General features: G+C 42.7%; 1 protein-coding gene across 7 annotated transcripts; it reads right to left on the bottom strand.

Moving 5' to 3' along the window:
* Positions 1 to 1,371: 1,371 nt before the first annotated feature.
* plekho1a (pleckstrin homology domain containing, family O member 1a) lies at positions 1,372 to 24,569 on the bottom strand. Of its 7 annotated transcripts, none has more exons than XM_011480705.4 (10): positions 24,280 to 24,569; positions 22,960 to 23,109; positions 12,097 to 12,237; positions 10,998 to 11,102; positions 10,805 to 10,906; positions 10,443 to 10,730; positions 9,590 to 9,687; positions 6,474 to 6,636; positions 6,277 to 6,389; positions 1,372 to 5,914 (listed from the first exon to the last, which is right to left on the bottom strand). In XM_011480705.4, the coding sequence occupies exons 1-10, from the start codon at positions 24,304 to 24,306 to the stop codon at positions 5,131 to 5,133; spliced, it is 1,971 nt and encodes a 656-aa protein (XP_011479007.1). In that variant the 5' UTR covers positions 24,307 to 24,569; the 3' UTR covers positions 1,372 to 5,130. The 7 variants fall into 7 exon arrangements, with proteins under 7 accessions (XP_011479007.1, XP_078811200.1, XP_078811199.1 ...); XM_078955074.1 differs by having other exon boundaries at positions 1,372 to 5,911; XM_078955073.1 differs by having other exon boundaries at positions 10,808 to 10,906.
* Between the last annotated feature and the right edge of the window lie 704 nt (positions 24,570 to 25,273).

The raw sequence follows: 25,273 nt of genomic DNA, 5'->3' as shown, positions 1-25,273 counted from the left end.
TGTCTGCTGTGTTTACTTTCTGGATGAAATCATGATGAGAATAGAGAGATCTTAGATTGATAAGCTCGACTTCTATAAAAAGTTGGAGGCGAGGTCTTAAAATATTTACATCCTCTGAGCAGCGGGGCTGCGGCTGCCTTCATAAATAAAAGTACGTCTGTGATCGCAAAGCTTTTATTTCTTATAAATGCTGCTCATTATGAGATAATATTGACTTTAAAAAAATCCCTTTTCACGCTGCAGTGAATCTAATGAAATCAAGGTGAAATATTTGACATTTTGTATTGATTTGTCAGAAGAAGTGGAGGAACGTGACCGTTTCCCTTAAGGTGGATCTGCTCTTTTTTGTGTGTGTGGAAGCGACGCTCCCATGCAGCACGCGTGAAGGCAGCAGATGAGCCATTAGGTGATGTTCACGCATGCATACATGATCACACGCGTGCATCAAAGCGGGAGTCGGTGTTGGAGCTGCGTAATGGAGCGAGGCTGTTTGTCTGGCCTACATCTGCTCAGCTTTTCACCCCCGCTCAGCAACCCTCTGCCTCTGTGAACTGGAAATGCTGCACATCAACACAACAATCACACTGCTCACCAGCGTCTCCACTATCGGTGCCATACAGATGTGTTTGGTTTTTTTTTTGGATTATACTAAACGAGGATGTCATCACTTTTCATAAAAACATCTCACTTTTCAACAACCAGCAGAGAATTTGCAGTATTTTCTGATGACTCTTGTAAGCGAGGATAGGCTTTTCAAAATAAAACTGTGCAGAAAGATTTCAACTTTTATTCTGAAAACGGCATCGTAGAACTACAAATCCCAACATGCTTAGGTTAAAGACCCACTCTGATGGAAATTGTGTTTTTAAGACATGATGATAAGAGGACATATTTAAAGACAATTATGCTCAAAACTGTATTTTTGAGGATTTTTTTTTATTCAAGTCATTGTGAATGCTGTGACATAGAAAATACGCTGGGCGGGGCCACAAGCTTCCTGCTCCGCCCCATCCTGAGCATCCACTTGCAGACAAATAGATCCATAAACGTCTTTGTTTTCCTCGTCTGAGCTGGAATCTGGATCAGAACTATACGGCTGGATAGCTCTGAAACTCCTTGCCGTTTTTGTTGTTAGGTTGAGGGGGTGAGGGGCTGTAAGCTAACGGGAGAGAGTGTAAACAGAGAGCTCTCAGCAACAGAGAGGAGACATCACCTCTGCAGACACCATGTCTCAGAAAACGACACAGGTTTGCGAGATTTCAGCTAAAAATGACATCATCATAAATAAAATACCACTTTGAAAATACAGATCAAAGACAAAAAGGAGTAAGAAAAGAAAAGTAAAAGTTTATGCTTCAAAAACTCATCTTGTTTTTGTGCTTTCAAGATCGTTTTATTCCAACATTAAAAAAATGAGGGGAGATCTGTCCATTTAATTGGTTTTTACCCTGATCTCACTCCTCACCAGCAGTTTGGTTTAATCCAGTTTTCACGTGACGTCGAGGCCCTGAATGCTCCACACAGAAAATCCACAGTGTTTATTGATTTGGTGCAAATGACCCACAATGCATTCTTGTACACAGTAATTCAAAAAGCAGCATTCAGAAACATCAAGATCTACAGTCACGTCAGAAAACAAAGAAAGTCCTTTTTTTTTCAGCATCTATTAACAGTGATTACAGCATTGGATTTGCAGTTTGCAGCAGTTGTTCGGACACAAACATTAAAGTCAAATAAACGATTCCTCATTGAAACGCCACAAAGATTCTGAGTGATTGAGCTCTTTCCGTGTCGTTGAAAGCATGCGCTCAGTACTGATGACACAAAAAAAGTGCAGAAAGAGAGCAGTCAAACATCTGGACACAAAATAATCTACAAAAACCAACAAAAAACTTTAGGCAGAGTTGATTATTACACAGGAAGTGACTCTAGCAGAACCTCCAAAAGAAGCTTCTTCTGTACAAAAAAATGACAGAATGTGTGGAAGTTGAGCCTAAATATAAATCTTTTTCATCAGAAAACTCAACATGACCAATTAAATGTACAAAATAAGGGGTTTGCTATTGTCGAAGAGTTGAAATGTTTTTTTTATTTGAATTTATTAGCATTTGAGTGCATATGGATTCATAAGGTCACCCCACATCTGTGAAATTCTACATTTTTTAAATAGATCAGTCAGTAGAAAAGAAGAAAGTGTAAAATTACTCTTTTACACCTTATCCACCCTTCCCGCCTTTTGAAACTGACCGTCGGCTTATTGACTATCTTAAAGCTGGGCTGGTGTTCCAAACAGGAAGTACCCGCTGGTTCCCTGAGGCTGAAATTCCATAGCCTTCTACAGAGAAATAAAAGTCATTCTATTGGTCAGAATAACCGTTCTTGATCTAATACTTCTGTTTTTAACATTTTCTCGATAAACCTTGTTTTTTTCTGTAGTTCAAGTCATACAAGTTATAAACTGACCAATCAGAGGCCTCAATAAAAGTAGTCACGTCCAAAACGTTTGGCTCCAACATGGCGACCAATTTGACTTATAAAATTTGTCTAGAAACAGAAATGACAGATCTTACTCTTTGTGTATCTTAATACCTTTGTCAGTTAAAGCCCCACTCCGATGAAAATTGTGTTCTTAACATGTAAATGTGGCATTTTTCTCACGACGGAGGGAAAAAATTAAGCTTAAAACTGCATTTCTGAGTGTTTTTCTTTATTCAAATCAATGTGAATCAGGAGCTGGTGGAAAAAAGAGCTAGAAAATACGCTGGGCGGGCCAAAAGCTCACATCTCTGCAAAATAGGGTGGTAAAGAGGGGTGGTGGGGTAGTAAAAGGCATATTTCGAATGAACCCCTGCCGCTCTGCAGAAACTATGTTCTATAGAACGATCTTTTTTTTGTGGCTAAAAACGGCATCAACAACATCCTGCTGCTACAGTTTTTATAATATTGAGGCAGTATATCTCCCCACAGTTTCTAAAAATCTTTAACCCTGACTTTGACCTTAAATGCACTTGTTAGCATGACGGTAAGGTTCAAAACGAGCTACATCTGTACTGAAATGTGTGGTTTAATGTCACTGAGGGATTTCATGGGCTGATTAGCATAAATTGTTCAGAAATCCAGTGTTAGTGATGATGTCATCTGTGCATAAGAACCTATAAGTCAAACTGTTGGGTTTGGATTTTGAATTTGGATTTTAAATGAGGCTTTTTTGTGTTCAGTTAATGCTTAGCTTCTCTACCCACAATCCTTTGAGCACACCAGTTTTAAGTTATCAGATGTTTCTGTCAATTAGTTAAATTAATTAATTACACCCATGTTTCGAGCTTTTATTTTTGTAGTGTTTCAATTCAATTTTTATATTATTATTTCAAGTTTCTATTAGTCCTTTGTTTGCATCAAAAACTTTTTTTCCTGTGGCCTAAATGGATGTTTTCACTCACATTTATGAACAAGTCAAATTTAAAAATAACCTTTTTACCTGATTTTTCTTTAATGCAGCATAAGAGATCATCATTGACATCTGAGAAAATAAACCTGTTCATGCATACAATTTGTCATTCAACTATTCAAGTACACATCTGATGGATCACACGAACCCCTAACTGTCGTTATGTAAACCTTTCAGGTTTGAGGTTGTGTTACTGAAACCAACTAATGATCAAAATACCTGATAGTTATGCATATGTGGTCGTATTGAATCACATTTAAGGCAAAAAAAAAAAAAGTTTAGAAACGAGTCAGTTTATTTTTATGTAAATATAAATCCAGTTGGTAAAATTTAAGGCTACATTTATCCAAAGATGCAGTAAAATACGATAATATCCTGGATATTGGCTCATTGCATGCATCCGCAAAGTAAAACCAACTATTTATTTTGAAATAACGGACTGGTGTGTTTTTACAGTTTGCTGTAATTTGCAATTTGAGCCACTAGATGTCACTGTATTTGCTTAACTGTATTTAAAAATGTTAAATTTTTGTGTAAATAAAAGAAAGAACAGGATGAGATTTCTGCAGACAGACTCCTTCGGAGAAATATGGATGAGGAGATAACACACCGCTTCTTCAAGTTGTGTATTTTTTACAGCATTTCTATTGTTTTTCCAGACCTCTGATGACATATAAATTTACTCATGCAAGCGGAATTTGATCGCAGCCCATCTGCAGGGTGCTAACTTGATTTAAAAAAAAAAAAACGCCTCCACCTGCTTCACTTTAAAGAAAAAAAAATTGCTAATTCTCTGACAGCAAAGCAGTCATGCGTGATGAATGCATTTCTGTTTCTGTCCTTATTCGTCTTCCTGCAGCAAAATATTTACCTTTCAAAAACAAAATGATTCAAATATCCAGCATCTGTGCTTTTTTTTCTGCTGTGCTACAACACATTTACAAATGTTTTTCCACACAGTAAAATGCAAAGGAGTTCAGTGCATATCGTTTAGAAATGGGAGGCGCTGTGCTCTGACCAAAAAGTACAAATTTTCCCTGTGTTCATTATTGCTTTTTCTCATGTTCTCCCTGATTTTTCAGGATTTCTGGACAAACAGCTAAAGCGGGGCCCCAAAAAAAGAAAAGGAAGACTTCAAAGCCAGCGAAGGAATCAATCAAAATTCAAATTATTGAAAAGAGATCATTTGAAACGTGTAGCTGTGCGCAGAAAAGACAGGAAAGACTTTTTTTTTATATTCCAAAAGGTTGTAAAAAATGTTCACTTGGGGGGAAAAATGTGTTTCTTTAGAAAAAACAACACTGTCTTTAAAATCAGGGGGCTTTTGGTTTTGCTCACAGCAAAACGGGGACAAAGTAGTGCAGCAGCTTTTTGGTTCCTCACCAAAAGTGTCCGTCGCGGTTAAACGTGACTCGTTTTGAAAGAGCGGGCAGCAGGAGTGAGAGGGCTTCTGCTGGGTTAGTGCACTCTGGAGGATTAAAGTCGCTAAACCTCCTAGGAAGAACTGTATCACTGGTTTTAAATTAATCCACACTTGCTGAGGCGGGCACGTGTGTCCTCCCTGGATTAAAAGATAAAAATCATTGCAGAAATAGAATTAGAAATCCCAAATTAATCAAATCCCGCCTCCGTTTTTTTAGCATGCTGGGAAACCTGGCCTCTGTTGAAGAAGTGGAAGGACTTCAGGGCGTTTCTGACCCGTCTTCGTCCTCCGGTGATGTTGGCGAGGCCGGCGTGTCGTCCTCCTCTGCTGCGGTGGCGGTCGTCATCTTCTCGTAGGTCCTCCTGCGCTGCCGCCGCAGAGTCTGACTCTGCAGCTCCATCACCTCCTGCAGAACCTCCTGGGCTTCCTTCCACGAAGACACGGCCTCCTCCAGGAGACGCTCGGCCTCCGCCCGGCTCCTCTCCACCTCCAGGTCCTCCTTTGACAGCTGCACCGGAGTCGAGGAGTGAGGCATCGGACGTTTGTCAGAACAATCGAAGGATCCGGACACACTCGCAGACATCTGGCCCTGAGGAGGAGACTCCTCACTTCTCCCAACATGAGGAGAAGCCGTTTTGCTGCCCTGTGGTGAATCAGATCCTTCAACCTGAGAGGAGTCGGCTCCAGTGAGGCCCGGAGGAGGTTCGTGGCTCTTCTGAGTGGGAGAGTCGTCGGGCTTGCTGAAGGAGGCGCTGGACGATCCCTTGAGTTTAGCTGAGCGGACTCCGTCTGAACTTTTGGATCGAGGAGAGTCAGTCAGACGAGGAGAATCCTTCAGGCGAGGGGAGTCGGTGGCGGCGGCGGCGGCGGCGGCTTTAGCTGCAGGCGACTGTGACCCTTTAGAGCGAGGGGTGTCGGTGCCTTTTGAACGATTCCGCTTGGCTTTGGATCGAGGAGACTCCCTCCCTCTCATCCGGGGGGAGTCTTTGCTCCGCAGGCGAGGAGAGTCACTACTTCTGCTCCTGGGGGATCCAGACGACCTGCTGAGAAAAAGAGAAAACGAGACACCTTCCAGAAAGTTTCAGACTCTTTTCATGCCAGATTAAACTACAAAAAGTAACCAATTAAAGTATCAAAATAAGGAAATCTCCCCAAAAATGCTAAAAAAAAGAAAAGAACTGAGAGCGGGGTTGTACAGCTGCTACCCGCCCCGTACTCCTCCTTTCTACTCCAGCCACCCTGGTCAGAGCCACATGAGACAAATTCAGGAAAAAAACACTTTTTTTAATATGGCGGCTTTTCTATTGGTTTTGCCTCCATAGCAACCATTATATTCTTTGGTCACCAGAGGGTGACGAACAGGTAAACACAGGACAAGTACCCACAAAGAGGAGGTCCCGTTTACCTGGAGTGAGGAGAGTCAGAGCCTCTGAGGTGATGGAGCCGAGGGGACTCGATGCCTTTGAGGTGCGCCGCGCTCCCCCCCTTCTCCCTCTCTGCTTTGGCCTTCTGCAGCTCCTGTCATGATCAAAGGCCTGCCTTTAACGTCTGCCATTTGTGCTTTTCACGAGACGATCAGGGATTTAAGGACGGGTTTTAAACCTGCAGCCTCATTTCTTCCAGCAGCTCCTGAGCTCTCTGCATCTTCTGAGCGATGAGGCTCTGCAGCTGCCCCACCGGCTGGGCCGACGCCCCGTCCCCCGCCTCCTCCTCCGTGGTGCAGCGGCGAAGAGCGGAGCGGAACTCGGAGCGGATCAGCGCTGGCCTGCAGGGGGAGGACAAACACGGGCGCAAAGGGTGAACACCAGTGACTGTATGTGGGAGCTGGACTTAGTGGCCCCTCCCCCCTGACGTTCCAAACAGGAAGTACCCGGTAGCTCCAAGAAGAAAATCTCATAGACTTCTATAGAGAAATAAGAAAAAACATTCTTGCTAGGACAATGTCTTGTAGCGCAAGTAATTCAAGTTATAAACGGACCAATCAGATGCCTCAATTAAAAGTAGGTGGAGCCTGCTGGGCCCCCACGTCCACCGTTCAAACGTTTCGTTGACCGAATCCCCCCCGAATTGGTTTTTGAGTGGTAGGGGTGTGGACCTCCAACAAGCTCACTCCTGATTGAAGAGTGGTTGCCATAGAAACATTGACTCAGACCCACTCGAATCACTTCCTACTGATGTCATGTGGCTCCAACATGGCAGCAGTGTAAAATGGCCACTGATTTGACTTTATGTTGCAGCCGGAAGGGTTTCCTAAGGGTGACGTCACACTCACTGGCTCCAGTTCTCATTTACAGTCATTTGATAGGACGTAAAGGGTTACAGACTAGGGAGAAAAAATGTCACTTTCCCCACGATTCGACTCCAACTTAGATTTTTGTTTTGATTTGATTCGTAGTTTGTGCAATAAAAACAACAGAAAAATCCTTATTTTGATTTTACAATTAAAAACAAACCTTTCAGTTGGCTTTCCTAAGCCTGGTGGAATTGAAAAAAACTATTAAGTATATTAATTTTAGTGCAACACAGACGTTTGACGCTTTCAGCATAAACATACTGGTCTGCACTTTCTCCATCAGTGGGTTTATTGGATATTTCTGTTTTTTTTGTGGATCATGATGGTGTTTTGTTTTTTTAATGTATTAGATTTTGTGTTGTTTACTGTTCTGCTGCTGTTTGGATAGATAGAAACTGTTTTTCTTCCTTTTTGTTTTGGTTTATTTTTAACCAGATGTGGAAATTCCACAAGTGTTTCAAAGTGACTAAACGGTTTAATGAGGAAGATGAGCTTCAAATGGGGCAAAGAAAAAAAGGGCAAAGTAGGTTTAGACAGAGTAGTTTGTGTGGACATCCTACAGGCACTTACAGTACAGACCAAAAGTTTGGACACACCTTCTCATTCAAAGAGTTTTCTTTATTTTCATGACTATGAAAATTGTAGATTCACACTGAAAGCATCAAAACTGTAAATTAACACATGCGGAATTATATACATAACAAAAAAGTGTGAAACAACTTAAAATATGTCATATTCTAGGTTGTTCATAGTAGCCACCTTTTACTTTGATTTCTGCTTTGCACACTCTTGGCATTCTCTTGATGAGCTTCTAGAGGTAGTCACCTGAAATATTTTTCACTTAATAAGTGTGATTTCTTGCCTTATAAATGGGTTTGGGACCATCAGTTGTGTTGTGCAGAAGTCAGGTGGATACACAGCTGATAGTCCTACTGAATAGACTGTTAGAATTTGAATTATAGCAAGAAAAAAGGCAGCTAAGTACAGAAAAACGAGTGGCCATCATTACTTTAAGAAACGAAGGTCAGTCAGTCCGAAAAATTGGGAAAACTTTGAAAGTGTCCCCAAGTGCAGTCACAAAAACCATCAAGCGCTACAAAGAAACTGACTGACATGCGGATCGCCCCCAGGACAGGAAGACCAAGAGTCTCCTCTGCTGCAGAGGAGAAGTTCATCCGAGTCAGCAGCCTCAAAAAATGGCAGGTTAACAGCAGCTCAGATTAGAGAGCAGGTCAATGGCACACAGAGTTTTAGCAGCAGATGCATCTCTACAACAACTGTTCAAAGGAGACTGTGTGAATCAGGCCTTCATGCTAGAATATCTGCTAGGAAACCACTACTAAAGAAAGGCAACAAGCAGAAGAGACTTGTTTGGGCTAAAGAACACAAGAAATGGACATTAGACCAGTGGAAATCTGTGCTTTGGTCTGATGAGTCTAAATTGGAGATTTTTTGTGTAATGGTTTATGGATGCTTTGCTGGTGACACTGTTGGGGATTTCTTCCAAATTGAAGGCATACTGAACCAGCATGGCTACCACAGCATCTTGCAGCGGCATGCTATTCCATCTGGTTTGCGTTTAGTTGGACCATCATTTATTTTTCAACAGGACAATGACCCCAAACACACCTCCAGGCTGTGTGAGGGCTATTTGACCAAGAAGGAGAGTGATGGGGTGCTGCGCCAGAGGACCTGGCCTCCACAGTCACCGGACCTGAACCCAATGGAGATGGTTTGGGGTGAGCTGGACCGCAGAGTAGAGGCAAAAGGGTCAACAAGAGCTAAGTATCTCTGGGAACTCCTTCAAGACTGTTGGAAGACCATTTCAGAAGGTGTGTGCAAACATTTGGTCTGTACTGTACGTATCACGTGCACGCCCCGTGCATGCGGACACCGTATGACAGTACGTATCACCTGTACGTCATCCTTACACTATCCTTGCGAAAACCTCTTGATATGTTTACCCCACGCACAACAATGGTACATTCCATTTTCAACACGACCCTTGAAGTGTCTGTACTGTATGAGCCTGGAGGAAAACGCAGGACAACCTGCGCTCCCCTTAAAATTCAGCTGCTCTTCTCTATGATCCCCCATGAGTGCCAACAGGTGTATGATCATCCATGTGTTTTACAACCAGCATTATTATTACTTAATAAATATGAGGATTATTTTGACAAAAATGAAAAGTCACTATCAATAGATCTTAGAGTGCGTTTCTGCCAGTCAGAAATATATTTTATTCAAATTCAACTTTTCAAACTGGTTCTGCTTTGCCATAAAAACGTGAACGCAGTTTTAAATCACCTCAATTTTTTCCTCAGAAAAAAAGGAAAATTGGTTAAAACCTGTTATTTTTCCTATGCAAAAAATAGTATTTTATCAACAACTTTAATTCAGTGATTAATTTTTGACGCCGGATCACCTGGAGGAGTGGACTTCATCCATGGAGGCACAGCGACTCCGACCCTGCATGTTGAACCTCTTCCCTGGCTGTGGCGTGCGGGACTGACCCTGGAGGACCTGGAGGAAGAAAGCAAAATTCTTTTATCTGCACCGAGTGGAAAAAACTGTCAGTTTAAGAACAATTTCTAAAGAGATTTTTTTTTAGAATCCCAATCCCCAACCCTGTTTCCCCCCCCAGAATTCAGCAACTTTTCTTCTTAAACCTCAGAGATGGAAAATGAGCAGCTTAGTTGCTGATCTGGACGATGGGACTGATGCCCAGAATCAGAATCGGTTTGTCATCCTCTGGCGCTCCGTGTTTTTCCGGTCTGGATTTAAAATTCAGAAATAGTCTGAAATAGACTGAAGAAAAAGAAAGCCAAGGGTTCGGTTAAAAGAAAAAATTCTGCTATTCAATTTACTGGTACTGGTTTATGCCGCCATATTCCATTGCACACACTTTACACCTTTAACGACCAAATTTTTAATTTTCTTTTTTAGTAATGATGAAACCTGAAGGCTGTCATCCCTGGGATGTGCACACTTTTATCAGATATGGTTGATGCTTTCACAGCCCTGCATGATTTGTCGTCATGGCCATACTATTTTGGATGAGTTTCCATGGAAACATGCTTACATTATTGCAAAATCCTGTAAGAATTTGCTTTTCATATTTTGCTAAAAGAAAAAAAAAGACCAGCTTCTCTACTCTTTAGGTCCAAAGAAGAAGGAATGACTCTCAGACATTCACAACAGTATTTATATCAGGTGGCAGTGGATGCAGTTTATTAATCCTGGACAGAAATGTGGCTGTCGATAAAAGAGACCCTCACCACCTGCTGGTTCTTGTGGACCTTGGAGGCGTCCAAATGCAGCTGCTTTCCCCAGGACCGCTCACTCCCCCTGGGTAGACTGCTGGTTTTCAGCTTGGGCTCTTTGGACGTCACCCGCAGCTTTGAAACATCTGTGCCGGCTCTCTGACGACCTCCGACCCCCTTCTGAAGGTCGACCCGGAAGCTGTCCTCCCAGGAGTCGTGCAGGTCGTCCTCGTAGTCCGGAGAAAAGCCGTCCTCCTCTGCGACCAGGTCGAGCGTCAGCATGCCGTGAGAGGAGGTGGACGCCTGCCAGAGGGAAGTGGATCCCTGTCAGAAAATAATGTCAAATCTGGAATAAAGAGAGGCAAAAACAGTAATACCACGGCCAGCAGGTGACCTCGGGTCGGCAGGCGGCGGCCCTGAGGAATTTTTGCTCGGTCTCTGGTGGGATGAGCCAGCGTGCTATCCTCCTCGATGGTCACCTGGACACAGACAGATGGTTACAGTCTGATGATGATTCATCCTCATAACAAATGTTTAATAAAGTCTAAGGATGAATAAATAAAGCCCCACCTCGTCAAAAACTCGATTCTTGGCTTTGGTGATGGCCATGTTGAGGGCGTTGACCCACGACTCCTTTTCTTCAGGACTCACCGCCAGAAAAACCAGGTTAGGAACCTGCAGCTGGACACAGAAACACCTCAAAATCCTGGAAAATGATATTGTTTTTAAATAACCAGAAAGGTTATATATAATGTTTTGTAAATTTGCAGATGAGGAACACATGGGATCTTTCACTTGTTTTGATTCCCTGACCTCACCTCAGCTCGGGGCTGTATTACATGAGGTTCTGTACGTGTGGAAACAGAAGACACCACTTTTTCTTAGTTTGTCTCGACGGCACCAAACATGCAGCGAGCCAAAAGAGTGGACGGCCATGTGGGAGTGTTCATGGATTATTCTGACTCGCCACCTAACGGGATTCTGCAGATTACAGGGGAAAAACGAAGAAAAACAGAAAGCAGCGGCTCCCAGCCAATCAGCTCAGTTCAGGAGAATGTGCGGCGGGCTTCGGGAGCTGACAACCACCAATCAGGGCAGGGAGACTTCCAGTCCAAGTCAGGCTGGATGGGGTCATCTCTGAGCGGAACTGAGGTACTGACTGCCGTGTCATGGGGTTCTGTGTGGTTCTGGGACTATTTGCAGCGGGTCCAGTTGTCACTGGTGTTATAATGGAGGTGTGGACTGAGGGACAAACCTGATTTAATTCATACGCTTTGACTAGTTTGAGGAAATCGGTAAAACCTGCAGACGCACCGGCCCCTTTAAGGCCTGGAGTTCCCCATCCTTGTCTTAAATCAAAATAAAAGCCCCTGTTCCTTTCCTTCCACATGTAATTTCCCTTTTTCAGTACCTGGCTGTCCTTGCCCAAACAATTTCTTTATACTTGTCATATCAGGAGAGTTGCACTCTGTACATAGAATCACGTGCAGACCATATTTCTTGCTAAGCTAACTTTGTTGACATAAAAGCCATGTACAGACGGGAAAAGGCTGCAACATGTCCGGTTCTGTCTATGATATTGCTATGGTAACCCGTAACTTACAAGTACCCTGCATCACTTGTACTTGTTCCAATGATCATAAAGTCATCTGTTGTTGTCCGGTCTCACCGTATTTCCCGGATGCCGGCAGCGCAGCACGGTGAATCGGCTGTGGTTCTTCTTGCTGCGACTCTTCGCCTTCCTCAGCTCCTCTGAGCGCTCGTAATCCGCCAGATCGAACACTTCCTGCGCTTTACGCTCATCTTTCACCTGCAGACACACACAAAAAAACTATTTTTGTTTCCTGACTGATACACAGTCATAATCTGCATAATCATTGAAAGACCCAACTAGATCAAAATGGTATTTTTGATGTTTTTAACATGTTCTTGTGGCATTTTTCCAATGATAAAGAACCTGTTTAAAGAAAATTTAGATTGAAAATGCATAATCACATTAAAAGACCATTGGGAAGGCTTGGGAAATAACTAAAAATATCATATGAGTTGGCGCTTCAAACAAGTTACACTCTTAAACCTTTACATACAGTTACTTTAATTTTCACCAGCAGAAAAAAATACCAAACAGCCAAGCATAAACTAAAACTAAAATGAAGAAAAACTGTTTCTATGTATCCAAACAGCAGCAGGACAGTAAACAACACAATATCGAATACAGTCAAAAACCAAAACACCATCAAGATCCACAAAAAACAACTATTTCATAAATAGTCCATTTGGGTTTTTTTCATCATATGAACCATGATTTATGTAGATCTGTAAAAAAGGTGCACTTGTCTCCAAAAAGCAATCACCAGTCAAACCATCGCTGCAAAAAATAGCTGGAAGTTCTTTTTTAGCGTCTAATGCACCAAATCATGAATAAAACACAAAGACTTTTCATCTGCAGCAAAGAAAGAAAGACAGGAGGATCTGTGAAATGCCAAACAAAAAGATCATTCACAGACAAAAACATGGACCAAACAGGCCATTCGTGAAAGAATTTTGACGTTTTTTAGCACAAAATTGTAGAATTTCTGCAGAATAACGTATTTCTCAAGATTTAAATTCTGGATTATTTCTGGTTCCCTTGATGTTGAATCAGGATGAAGTCCATGCTGAGTGTCTGTCTCTGTCCTTACAGAAGACTGTTTCGGAGAAGACGCATCTGCTGCACACATTAACGCACACAAACGCGATCACATGACAAACAGCTGGTTCAGCACAGCTGTGTCGTCAGAGCAGGCATGAACACTGAGGATCCGATTTAATCCCCTTTTTTTTAATAGTGAATAAATGTTTGTGAATGATTGAAAACAGAACCTCCGTTTATTATTTTAGAATTTAGCCAAAAAAGTAGTTTTTTTTGCCAGTGAGCGTTAAAGACGGAAATACAAACATGTGAGGGTTCCCTTCCCTTCGTCTGCCTGATGAGAACTGAGCGAACCAGAGAGCTGGAAGTAAAAGAGGAGCTCAAAGGATGGTTAAAAAGCTGTACGAGTCAAAAAGAGGAAGGTGAAAGATAAGTGCCCCTCCAAAAAATTACCCATTAAAGTTCTGCATTTGAGCCCAAACTATTGTTCTGTTTGACTTTGCAAGCAGGGAGGATTCAATTCAGCCAATCAGAAGGTCTAGCATGAATGGAAATTTAGGAGCATCAAAACTCCACTTCAAAGCCTGCTTTTGTTTTTTTCATCCATTCAAATATGTGATTGGTTCACCGTTTTGACGGATTCAAGGTCTGCTGGTAGAAGAAAGAAAAGCGGGCCCCCACCATGACACTACCACCACCACGCTTGCCTCCCATTGTGGGTTTTATTTACACTGTAGTTAATTCTGATTACCTGGGACTACGGAAAAAAAAACAAAAAAGCATATAAAACAAACAAGTTTTAAAGTAAACTGCTTTAGAGGTAAAAAGCGGAGTCTGAACTCCCGGATGAAGATGAGATCAGTGGGAGCTTCAAATTAAGCTCAACATGTTGAGTCGCTCTCCGTTCGCCTTCCATCTTTAATTTATCACAGACATCTCACTTCTTTCAACTTTAAAAAGTTCATGAAAGGAAAACGACATCAAGCTGAGACCCTTCCGCAGAAAGTTGGTATTTTATTGCCTCAAAAACTTTGCGGAAACCTTCATTTATTTTTCACAGAGCTTAACTCTTGTGGAATTGTAGATTTAAATAAATGAAAGCAGGAAAGTTGCCACAGGACGCTTTTCCATCCAACCAAATTTCAATGAGTTCATGGTTGCTATGTTTCTACTGTATTAACATCCCATAAACCACGGCTACGGTTTGGTCCAGTTGTTCCACTCCGAGCACGGATTGTGTTCAGACTGAGGAATTTCAGAGTAACCCAGAGTTCCGTCCGACTGGAAACGAACCAAGACCACCTCCAAAGATGGGTCAGAGGGCGGTTGGTTGGGTGTTTTCAGACTGAAAAATGTGTTCCAGGATTATCGTGGCAAAACAAACTCAGATCTACTTCACGCAAACCGAATGTGACCATTCTGAGCATAAGGAACCTGTCTGGTCTGCAAGAATTCAAAGTGAAAGGTGGAAAATCTAGAGATTGTGCCAAATAAAGTGGTGGAAAAAAAGGTAATTGGGAAATCACCTAAAAGTCAGAAACTACAAACATACAATATTTCTTTAAACAACTATTGTAAACCCACTATAATTCCTAATTTTAGGAAAAAAACAAGTTCATAGACTGTTTGTTGACTTTTGAGGCCTCCTGCTTCTTGTAAGATAAAATTAACTCATTTATGACTCCAGTGAGGGTCCTTGGGCATTAATGCCTACCTCACAACATGAGAGACAATGAACCACATGTCATGCCAGCTCAGACATCGCCCGGCCAAACAAGGTCTGCGTCAGGTGCTGAGGAACCAGAGCACACTAATGGAAAGTGGGCTACTGGAACAAGACGGAAATGGACTAGATGTGAGAACAAGGTTCTGTTAGAATGCTACTACTCAAGTAATCCCACCCAGAGGGGTTACATGCAGAGAATGTGGAATGAATGGATGCTTCAAAACCCACAATCAAGGCTAACTGCCAAACAACTGGTAGCTCAGTGCTCTAATATCCACAAACGGCAACTCCTATCACAACTTGTGATTGAAGCGATACAATTCAATGCCATGGGAGAGCCAGAACAGCAGGTCAGAGAGGAGGTTATGCCACACTCCCACCCTGAGATTGGGTACACAGCCCCAACAACCATAATTACGCTGAGCGAGGCAGCAACTGACCTGAAAGACACGATCATGCCTACAATGAACACTAGGGAACCCCGACACCAACTACAACGGTTAAGTGATGTACCGCCTGAAAGTCTACTGGAAACTGTGAATGAAGCATTGAGGGCAATTCCTACCACAACCATCACAGAAACCAATGAACTGGTTTACACTTCAGCAGCAGTGATCCTTGAGATGCTTGGCTATAAGAGCAACCATGGAAGAAAACAGTACCCACCATGGAAGCAACGGTTAGAGGCCAAAATCTCGGAAGGATGTGAGTAAGCTGACAGAGGCTCAAAGAGGTACAATGAGAAAGCAAGTACCTAAGATATACAGTCAGATGCCCATACCTGAAGCACTGGAAACTGCCAAACAAAGGCTCCTAGCCTTGAGCAGCCGCCTAAAGAGGTACACAAGAGACAATGAAGCCAGACGGATAAACAGGCTCTTCGCAACTCAGCCTGCAAAAGTGTACGCTCAGTGGCAGGGTCAAAACAGCCGAGCAGACCCACCAAGGCTAGAAACTGAACAGTACTGGAAAAGTATATGGGAGAAACAGACAGCACATAACAGCAGAAGCAAACCCAGTGGCTGGTCTCTCTGAGAAAAGAACATAGCAACCTCCCTGAACAGAATCCAGTAACCATCACAGTGGCAGACATCCAAGAAAGAGTCTCAGGTATGAAAAACTGGACAGCACCGGGCCCTGACATGATACATGCCTACTGGCTAAAGAAGGTTACCGCACTCCACGAGCGCCTGGCAGCACAAATGAACCAGCTGCTAAGAGATGGGACTCACCCCGAATGGCTAACGGAAGGGCGAACGATCCTGATCCAGAAGGATCCCTTAAAGGGTGCAGTCCCATCCAACTACCGGCCAATAACTTGTCTATCCACAACATGGAAGCTCATGCCAGGCATCATTGCAACCAAGATAAATAGGCACATGGATCAATTCATCAGTAACACACAGAAGGGCATTGGTAGAGACTCCAGAGGAGCCAAACACCAACTCCTGGTCGACAGAACAGTTGCTCAAGACTGTAAGTCACGACACACCAACCTGTGCACAGCCTGGATTGATTACAAGAAGGCCTATGACTCAATGCCACACACATGGATCACTGAATGCTTGGAGCTGTACAACATCAACAGGACTCTAAGAGCCTTCATAGGAAACTCAATGAAGCTGTGGAAAACCACCCTTGAAGCCAATGGGAAGCCACTTGCACAAGTGTCCATCAAATGTGGGATATACCAAGGTGATGCTCTGTCCCCACTGCTGTTCTGCATAGGTCTCATTCCCCTCAGTCAAATAATCACCAAGACTGGCTATGGATGCTCAGAAATGGAGCCAACATCAGTCACCTCCTCTACATGGATGACATCAAGCTATATGCTAAGAGCGAGCGTGACATTGACTCTCTGATCCACACCATCAGGATCTACAGTACTGACATTGGGATGTCATTCAGGCTCGAGAAATGCAGCCGGATGGTGACAAAGAGAGGCAAGGTAGTCCACACAGGAGGGGTCTCACTCCCAGAAGGAACAATAACAGACATCGAGGACAGTTACAAGTACCTTGGAATTCCACAGGCAAATGGCAACCTGGAGCAGGCAACAAGGAAAGCTGCAACAGCTAAATACCTCCAACGAGTAAGGCAAGTCCTGAGAAGCCAGCTCAATGGCAAAAATAAGACCCGGGCAATTAACAGCTACGCACTGCCAGTTATCAGATACCCTGCAGGAATAATAAGATGGCAAAGGAAGAGATACAGAACACGGATGTTAAAACACGAAAGCTCCTCACCATGCATGGAGGGTTCCATCCCAAATCCAGCACCCTGAGACTGTATGCTAGCCGCAAGGAAAGAGGCCGAGGACTAGGGACCGTAGAAGCCACTATCCAGGATGAAACATCCAAGATCCATGAGTACATCAAGCTCAAGGCCCCAACTGACAGTGTGCTCAGTGAATGTCTAAGGCAATGGAGAGCAGAGGATACAGTGCTGGAGGACAGATCCTCATGGGAGGACAAACCCCTGCATGGGATGTACCACCGGACCATAACTGAAGTGGCTGATATCAAGAAGTCCTACCAATGGCTAGAAAGGGCTGGCCTACAGGACAGCACCGAAGCGCTCATCCTGGCAGCCCAGGAACAAGCCCTGAGCACCAGAGCAATAGAGGCTCAGATCTACCACACCAGACAAGACCCAAGGTGTAGATCTACCACACCAGACAAGACCCAAGGTGTAGATCTACCACACCAGACAAGACCCAAGGTGTAGGCTGTGCAAAGAAGCGCCTGAAACAATCCAGCACATAACTGCAGGGTGTAAGATGCTGGCAGGGAAAGCATACATGGAGCGCCACAATCAAGTGGCTGGAATAATATACAGGAACTTGTGTGCAGAATATGAACTGGAAACCCCAAGGTCAAAATGGGAAACACCTCCGAAGGTGGTAGAGAATGAGAGGGCAAAGATCCTGTGGGACTTCCAGATCCAGACTGATAGGATGGAACCAAGGTTGGCGAACCAACCCGACATTGTAGTGGTGGATAAAGAACAGAGGAAAGCCGTTGTGGTGGATGTGGCAGTGCCAAGCGATGGGAACATCAGGAAGAAGGAACATGAGAAACTGGAGAAATACCAGGGACTCAGAGAAGAACTGGAGAAAGCATGGAAAGTGAAGGTGACAGTGGTGCCTGTGGTAATTGGAGCACTCGGGGCAGTAACCCCCAAGCTGGAGGAGTGGCTACAACAGATACCTGGAAAGACCTCAGACCTCTCAGTCCAGAAAAGCGCAGTGCTAGGAACAGCTAAGATACTGCAGGACCCTCAAGCTCCCAGGCCTCTGGTAGAGGACCCGAGCTTGGAGGAGAAACCACCCGCGGAGGGTGAGAGGGGCGTTTTTTATATCTATAGATATATATATAGAGATATATAGATATATATATTTAAAAACATTTTTAATAAAAATCAAATAAATGACAACCATCTCAGGTAAGGAGTTAAAGGTAAAGAATCAATAATGACAAGCTTAGTGGATTTGGGAGAATGAAGCTCATAATTCAGGTTCTTGATCCAAACCAAACCCTTTCTTTGACCTCAGAGAACCTGAACATTTCCTCTGCTTTTATCCGCAAATGAACAAACGTTAAAGGTTACGTTGCTGCACATCACAAATGGATAACTATGAAGAAATCTTGGTGCTCAAAAGCAAAAAACTAGCCGGAAAGGGCCGTTTTCTGAATGCCCTTGATTCAACTATCTTGAACTGTCAGCAGCTGGGCACTGCACTGCATGTGTCTGTGAGTGTGCATGAGAGGTCACGTGGTGCGCTGAGTGGCGGCAGGACACTGAGCTGCCGAGCAGCTTCAGTGCAGCGATCAATACGCCAGCTGGAGCTTTGTGTTCCTGTGAGAACCCCACTTCCTCCTCACTGTGAGGACTGTGGAATCGAGGCAGACGGGGCGTTCTCCTGACGGAGCCGACGTGAGGCCACCAAATGCAACCAGAGGAACAGAAACACGAGTTTCCTCTGCCGAGATGCAACCGAAATAGCCTCTCAGTGCGGGAAAGGCAGTTTCTTTGACAGAGTTTAGTCATCAGCCCCCAATCCAACACAGAAATGAATGTCATTAAATAAAGTTAATGAAGTGAAAAGCTGAGAAACAGTTTTCTGAGCTCACTTTGATGACACACATGAACATTAACAGAATTCATGCTTTTATTTTGGAATTATCCCGATGAGTACAAGTCTTCTCCTTCTTGTCTTTTCCAAAACAGAACTTCATACAACTGGAGTTTGACCTGCTGGTGAGTTAAACTCACATTATTGAACCCATTTGTGTTTAAGGACACGATTAAAGGAATTTAGGGTGTTCTTTTTTGTGTCTTGTTATGTCCCACTCCAGGCCTGGACTGAAAGGACCGGAATCTTTTTGCAATTCTTCTTTCTTAATGCACCTTTGAGAAAAAAGAAACTTTGAAATTAGGACCAGTGTTTTGGGGTCCATTCTGTGGAGAAATAATATTTTGCTCTAGCAATCTTCCCGATATGTAATACATCCCTTGTTACACGGAACATAGGTGAACTTTGACCTCGGGAAGATGTCGCCATCTTTACAAAAAAAAAACGTTGTAATTTCTACAAAGTTAACTGTTTAAGCACCATTAGGAAACTATATTTGAGAAATAATGTTGGTTTTGAAGAAATGGCGCTGCAAGCTTGTAAAAATGGCGTTCCCCTGTTGCTCGCACATTTTTTTAACAGAATACTGTGAAATTGAATAAATGAATCGTTGGATCGAGCTGAATGAAATGATATAACACACGGTATGAGCATGTTAGAAATGTGGGTGTAGTTGACAAGAAAACCTCTGTTGCCAAGGAAATCCTAACATGAACTTTTGCTGATTCTTCTAAAAATGACATCGACCTGTTCGTCATCCTCAGGCAACTGAAAAATAAGATGGTTGCTATGGAGATAAAACCAATAGAAAAGCCGCCATTTTGAAAAAATGAATTTGCCACATGCAGCTGTGACCAGGGTGGCAGGCAGGGACAGCCGCTCAGCCTGGGAGGACAGGTCCAACAGGGAGCAGCGAGGGGGGGTGGCCCTCAATGACGATCAATTTGAATCTTTAGTTAGTAATATTGACATCAATAACTTAAAGAAATAGCTGTAAATTTGCAGTTTGGTTTTTATTTTTTCGCAGTGAAGCTTAAATACTGGAGAAATGTGGTTTGTCTGAGCTTTAAGAGGGAACTCGTGTTGCATCCCTGAGTCGTTTGGTCTTTTGCAGCATCTCACGTTGCTGCAGGGCTCTGAAGCAACACAAAGAGTTCCATGATTTTTATACTCAAGAAAGTCCAACTCAGCGCCACGCCGTCCTTGGCGTGCTCTTGCATAACCCTCCAAAGACACGGTGAGACACTCAGCACTTTAGCCTGGATGCTGCAAACAACCACTGCAGCAGCTGAACACCTGTCCTCTGTGGTGAGTTCAGGGAAACTTGGATAAAAGAAAAACCTGCCAGCCTGAAGTTGGAAGATGTAACTCAAAGGATAAATCAGGCAGAGAGTGAACCATAAATCACCTAAGGATGCAGAAAGAACTCTTAGGATACGGCTATGACATCTTCTACCGTTAGTTGTATCTTAATGTTTACAGTGGACAGAAAACAGCAAGCGCTCTCTTTCTCTGTCCTCGTTGCTCTGAAACTGTCTGGCTTTATACAGCAGTGACTCAACATTGCTCTGAAATGACTCAGCGTTGTCTGAGCTGCATATTAAATATAAACTGGGATCTCTGTGTTCCTTCGCTTTGGTCTAATAAAACTTTTGTTTGAAAACAAATGTTCTAAAATGAAAAAAAAATGTTATTTTTCTTTAAATCTATCAAAATTCATGAAAAACAGCTATGCTTCTTGGCAAAAGGGTCCATACATCATGTAACAGGACCAACAGTGTCCCAAGCAGATGACACCTCAATGACATTTTCCTCATCCTGGTAGGACTCAGGTACTGTAGGTTAACGTCTACAGACCTGCAGTCGAGGTCTACAGAACGTTAAGGCCCAGATGATCTGGAACATGCAATATGCAGATGACCTACTACAGTATCACAAAGCCTCCACAGAGCTTCACAATCCAGACCACTTGAACATAATGTTCAAAGATGAGTCCAGACTGTAGATGAGAACTGGACTGAGTGACCCACCCCCCTGGCCTTTCAAACAGGAAGTACCTGCTGGCTCCAAGAAGCCAAAATGCCATAAACTTCTATAGAGAAATAAATAGCTATTATACAGTCATTCTATTGGTCAGAATAACCATTCTTGCTCTGATACTTTTTTTAAACATTTTCTTGATAATCCTAATTTCTTCATATTTTTTTCTTTATCCCAAGTCATTCATACTATAAATTGACCAATGAGATGCCTCAATAAAAGTAGGCATAAAACGTTAAACGTTAACTCAGGCTGACCCAGGACCAATCACCGTCTTGTAAAAAAATGGCGACTTAATTGACTTAATTGAGCTGGAAGAAAACTATTTTCTACGGGTGACATCTCACTCACTCGCTCCAGTTCTCGGATACAGTCAATAGTCTAGACTCCGTCTACAGTTGTGTGATCATAAATACCAAGAGATGCTATGAAAGAGTGGGGAAGGCTTTGCCGATTGCTGCACTGACAGAGTAATATCTTTCGGTGGAGGCAGTATGATGGTGTGGGCCCGTAGCCATGGAAAAAAGGAGGCTCATCTTCCCAGGAGGCAACCTCAATTCAGATGAAATCCTGCAACCAAAGACTAGATCTGCAGGATGGGACTGAATTTGCCCTTGAGTCTAGACCAGGGGTCGGCAACCGGCGGCTCTTTCCTCCCTGTGCTGCGGCTCTCTGTGTTTTTGTAAAATAACTACCATGTTCTCAGATTGTCGTGGCGCCTTTAACACCGTCGGGTAACGCGAACAGGCAGGAGGAAGAGAGCAGGTTGAACATGCGGAAATAAAATGGACAAAAGATCAAAGGAAACTCCAGGCTCATAAAGAATACAAATAATTAATTAAATATCCCGATAGCATTTTCAATCAATACGAGTATTGCCAAATGAACTATCGCGATATTTCGGCGAAACGACTGTTTTCTCACACCCCCAGTGTTGCGGCTTCCAGTGCTTTCATTTCTGTGGGAAACTGATCCAAATGGCTCTTTGAGAGGTACAGGTTGCCGACCCCTGGACTAGATGATAATCAGGGAATTCCTCCAGAACTTGGTCGCCGTGGAAGCTGTCTGGTCTGCAAGAATTCTTGACCTTCACCTAAGAACACCAGTGGGATCAGTTTAAGTGTGTCATATATGCCGGAATGAGCAACGGGACTTGTTCCTACTGCAGTAAAATCTGCTATTTGTTGAGGGAATCAACTGTTGAAATGCCTTGTTTCCACCACGTTCTATCGCCTATTTCACCAACAATTACTACTTAGAAGATCTGTAGAATTTGACCTTCTGCTCTTTGCATAAATACACGTTTTTCATACATTTTAACAAGAAGATCCACTCTCCTTTGATCTACTGTATTTTCAAATCTTTCCCAGTGGTAAAAAAAAAAAGAACTATCGTTTTCTAGAACATAGTCGTTAATTAGAAACTCACCTCTGAGTTGTGAGGGCGGGACAGTTGCTGGGGAGCAACCCCACCTCCACTTCCCATCACCAATTTGTTTACATGATCTCCCGCTAGCTTACAGACCCTCACACCCTCTACCTAACATCAGCAGTGCCACAGACTTGGGGATTGGAGCCAGATGGCAGCTCAGATGAGGAAAACAAAGACGTACGAGTCCCTGTTGGTCTACAAGTGGATGCATAAGAATGGAGAGGAGCTTGTGGCTTGCCGTAGTAGCTCCTATGTCACACCTACAAGTTTCAAAAACAGCATTTTTTTGGTCTGAAATGCAATTTTCAGCTTTTTTTTTTGTTATATAAATGTCCTCGATCATAAGAAAAATATCACAAGAACATGTTCAAAACACCATTTCAGTGTAAAAACGGATTTTAACTAGAACATAATCTACCAAAAACAAAATATCTTGATTTTTTTGCACAATAGTAAAGTTATTTATGATTTGAAATAAAAACACAAAATACTTCAGCAGAGAAACCTTAAAACTCTTTGCTCTGATGCCAAATAACGGCCTGTTTGTGGAGGAGTTTCCAGCGCTCACCTCCTTGTCGGAGATGTAGAGGTGGTCTCCTCTCAGCATCACATAGCGGCTCTTCCACAGCTCTCTGAAAATCCCTCGCCCGCAGAACTTCCGGATCCAGCCCACCTTCTCCAGCTGGTAAACCGTCAGCGAACCGGAATCCTGAACGCCCTAAAAGACCCGAGCGATGGAAAAGAGCCAGGAAAAGTGAGATGTTCTACTAGAGATTTTTTTTTAAAAGAGGTTAAAAAAAGGATGAAAACATCTTTAATCTTTCTTTGATTGCATCAGGGGAAATCCTTTTGACTGGGAATGACAGAGAGAGTCCCTCAGCCTCCAAGATTTTTTAAATAAAGTTAAAGGGATGAAGGAAACGCAGATGAAGGAAGCGGAGCAGATGAGACGCCGCGTTATCCTGACCACAGAGGAGGAAGCAGATTAAAGCTTTTTGTCTGAGAAGGGAAAAAGAAGAGGAGGCCAAATCTTCACGATGATCATGTTTGTCATGATCCTGCTGCTCTCTGCCAGCCTGACCTACTTTAATTACATAACAGCATGGCATTGACAGAGAAGAGCAAGCTGAGCTCCATAATGAGACCGCAAACAACAAAAACTCATTAAAAGAGGAAATAAAGATTGTTTTATTTTCTAAAGAAATTACTTTCAAAGTAGTTTGTGCTTTACAAATCCAAATAATTTTTTCTTGTGGAGTTTTATTTGTTTATTTCTGTCTAAAACCAGCAAAAAATATGAAGTTTTAATTAATATTATTCAGCCAAAGTTCAGAAAAACACAGTATTTATGACTCAGATACCAAATTTGATCAAAAAAATGATATTTTAAAAGGTTTTACTGTATTTTTAGATGTCAGTGTTTACATAAAGTTGGTTTTAAATCAGATTTATTAAAAAGTATCATTATTTCTAAAGTGATTTCTGACTAAAAAGAGTATTTTTTTCTGTGTGTTTTTATCATAATAGTATGTATTTTATGAATGTTGGACACAAAAACATATTTAAAAATATCATAAATGGCTAAAAATGTTAGATACTATTTAAAAAAACTTGTAATAATAATAATAATGAATGTTTAGTCTTTTTGTTCTGAACAATAAAGCTTTTCTCAAAGAGAAAATGTGTTGATTAAAAGAATCATCCTTTTTTTCTTCTTCTTCTATTGAGCGGCATGAATACTGATGATCGGAACCGGGCTGGTCTGATCCCGGTGTCACGTCACTGACGGACCATAATCAGTGTATGAAGTGACCCGGTTCCGCGTGCAACCGAACTCCGGAACAGAGGAAGAATGTGAGGAAGGCTGTGCCCATGATGCATCACTCACCCGCCTGCTCTGGTTGCTTTTCTTCATCCTCCCCGCTCACAATCACGCCGTTCGGAGAGGAGGTTCGGTCCGGCCCGGCCAGCTGGACGGTCCCTGCCCGGGTGGATGTGCGGCGGCTGCGCTCCTGCTGTGCGCCGGTGTTCGCTCGAACCGCGCCGGTTCTGCCGGTTCAGCTCCGCATCTGTTGTTCGCAGGGAGGCTGCATCCTCCTTGTGCGCGCGTGCATGAGTGCGCGCGCGTTTTCAAGCTGGTGATGATGATCGCGCTCTGTTGCTTTTGACACGAGCTTCCTCTGTCGGGGACGCGCACAGTCTGCCGCCTTCATGCTGTTGAACGGCGTGCAACAGCGACATCTAGCGCCGAATCAAGGGAAGCGACGTGGGCAGAAAATGAAATAACTACAGCAAAAATAAAAAAAATTCAAAATTACATTTTCATAAAATAATATGAATTACAGTTTAATTCAGAAATTTAAGTTAATTTTTTTGGCCCAATAAGAAATAACATTTAACTCCTGTGTTTAGAAATGTTTTATAAACTTTTCCGTCTTGCAGACTTATATTGGTGTTTCAATAATTAATCAATTGATCTGATCTCCAATAAAAAAATTCAATATAGACTAACAAAATTATAAGTTTTATTTTTCTTTGAAACAAATTTTTGTATTTTTCAAATAAAACAGAACAAAAAAGCAAAATATAGCTTTTTGAATGTAAAAATCTACAATTTTGCTTTATGACAATTACACAATTCCTCATCTCTAATCAATAGTAAAAACTGGTTATAACCAGACTTATATCGTTTTTTAAATGGTAATTTGAAAATAGAAATATATTAAATTGAGTTTTGTCAATGTTACGGAGGGAATAGGGAGTACCCAGGCGCAGAGAGGAGAGGAGGCAGGAGGAGGCAGGGAATAGGGTTTAATAACATAAACTAAAGACAAAAACAAAACCACTGCATACGGCAGGCTAGAATCTCGAGACAAAGCACT

This window comes from Oryzias latipes, chromosome 11, assembly GCF_053564925.1.
Source record: "Oryzias latipes strain Hd-rR chromosome 11, Olatipes_Hd-rR_3.1".
Classification (NCBI taxonomy): Eukaryota; Metazoa; Chordata; class Actinopteri; order Beloniformes; family Adrianichthyidae; genus Oryzias; species Oryzias latipes.
Note: the sequence above shows the minus strand (reverse complement) of the source record. Positions and strands in the feature narration are given on the sequence as shown.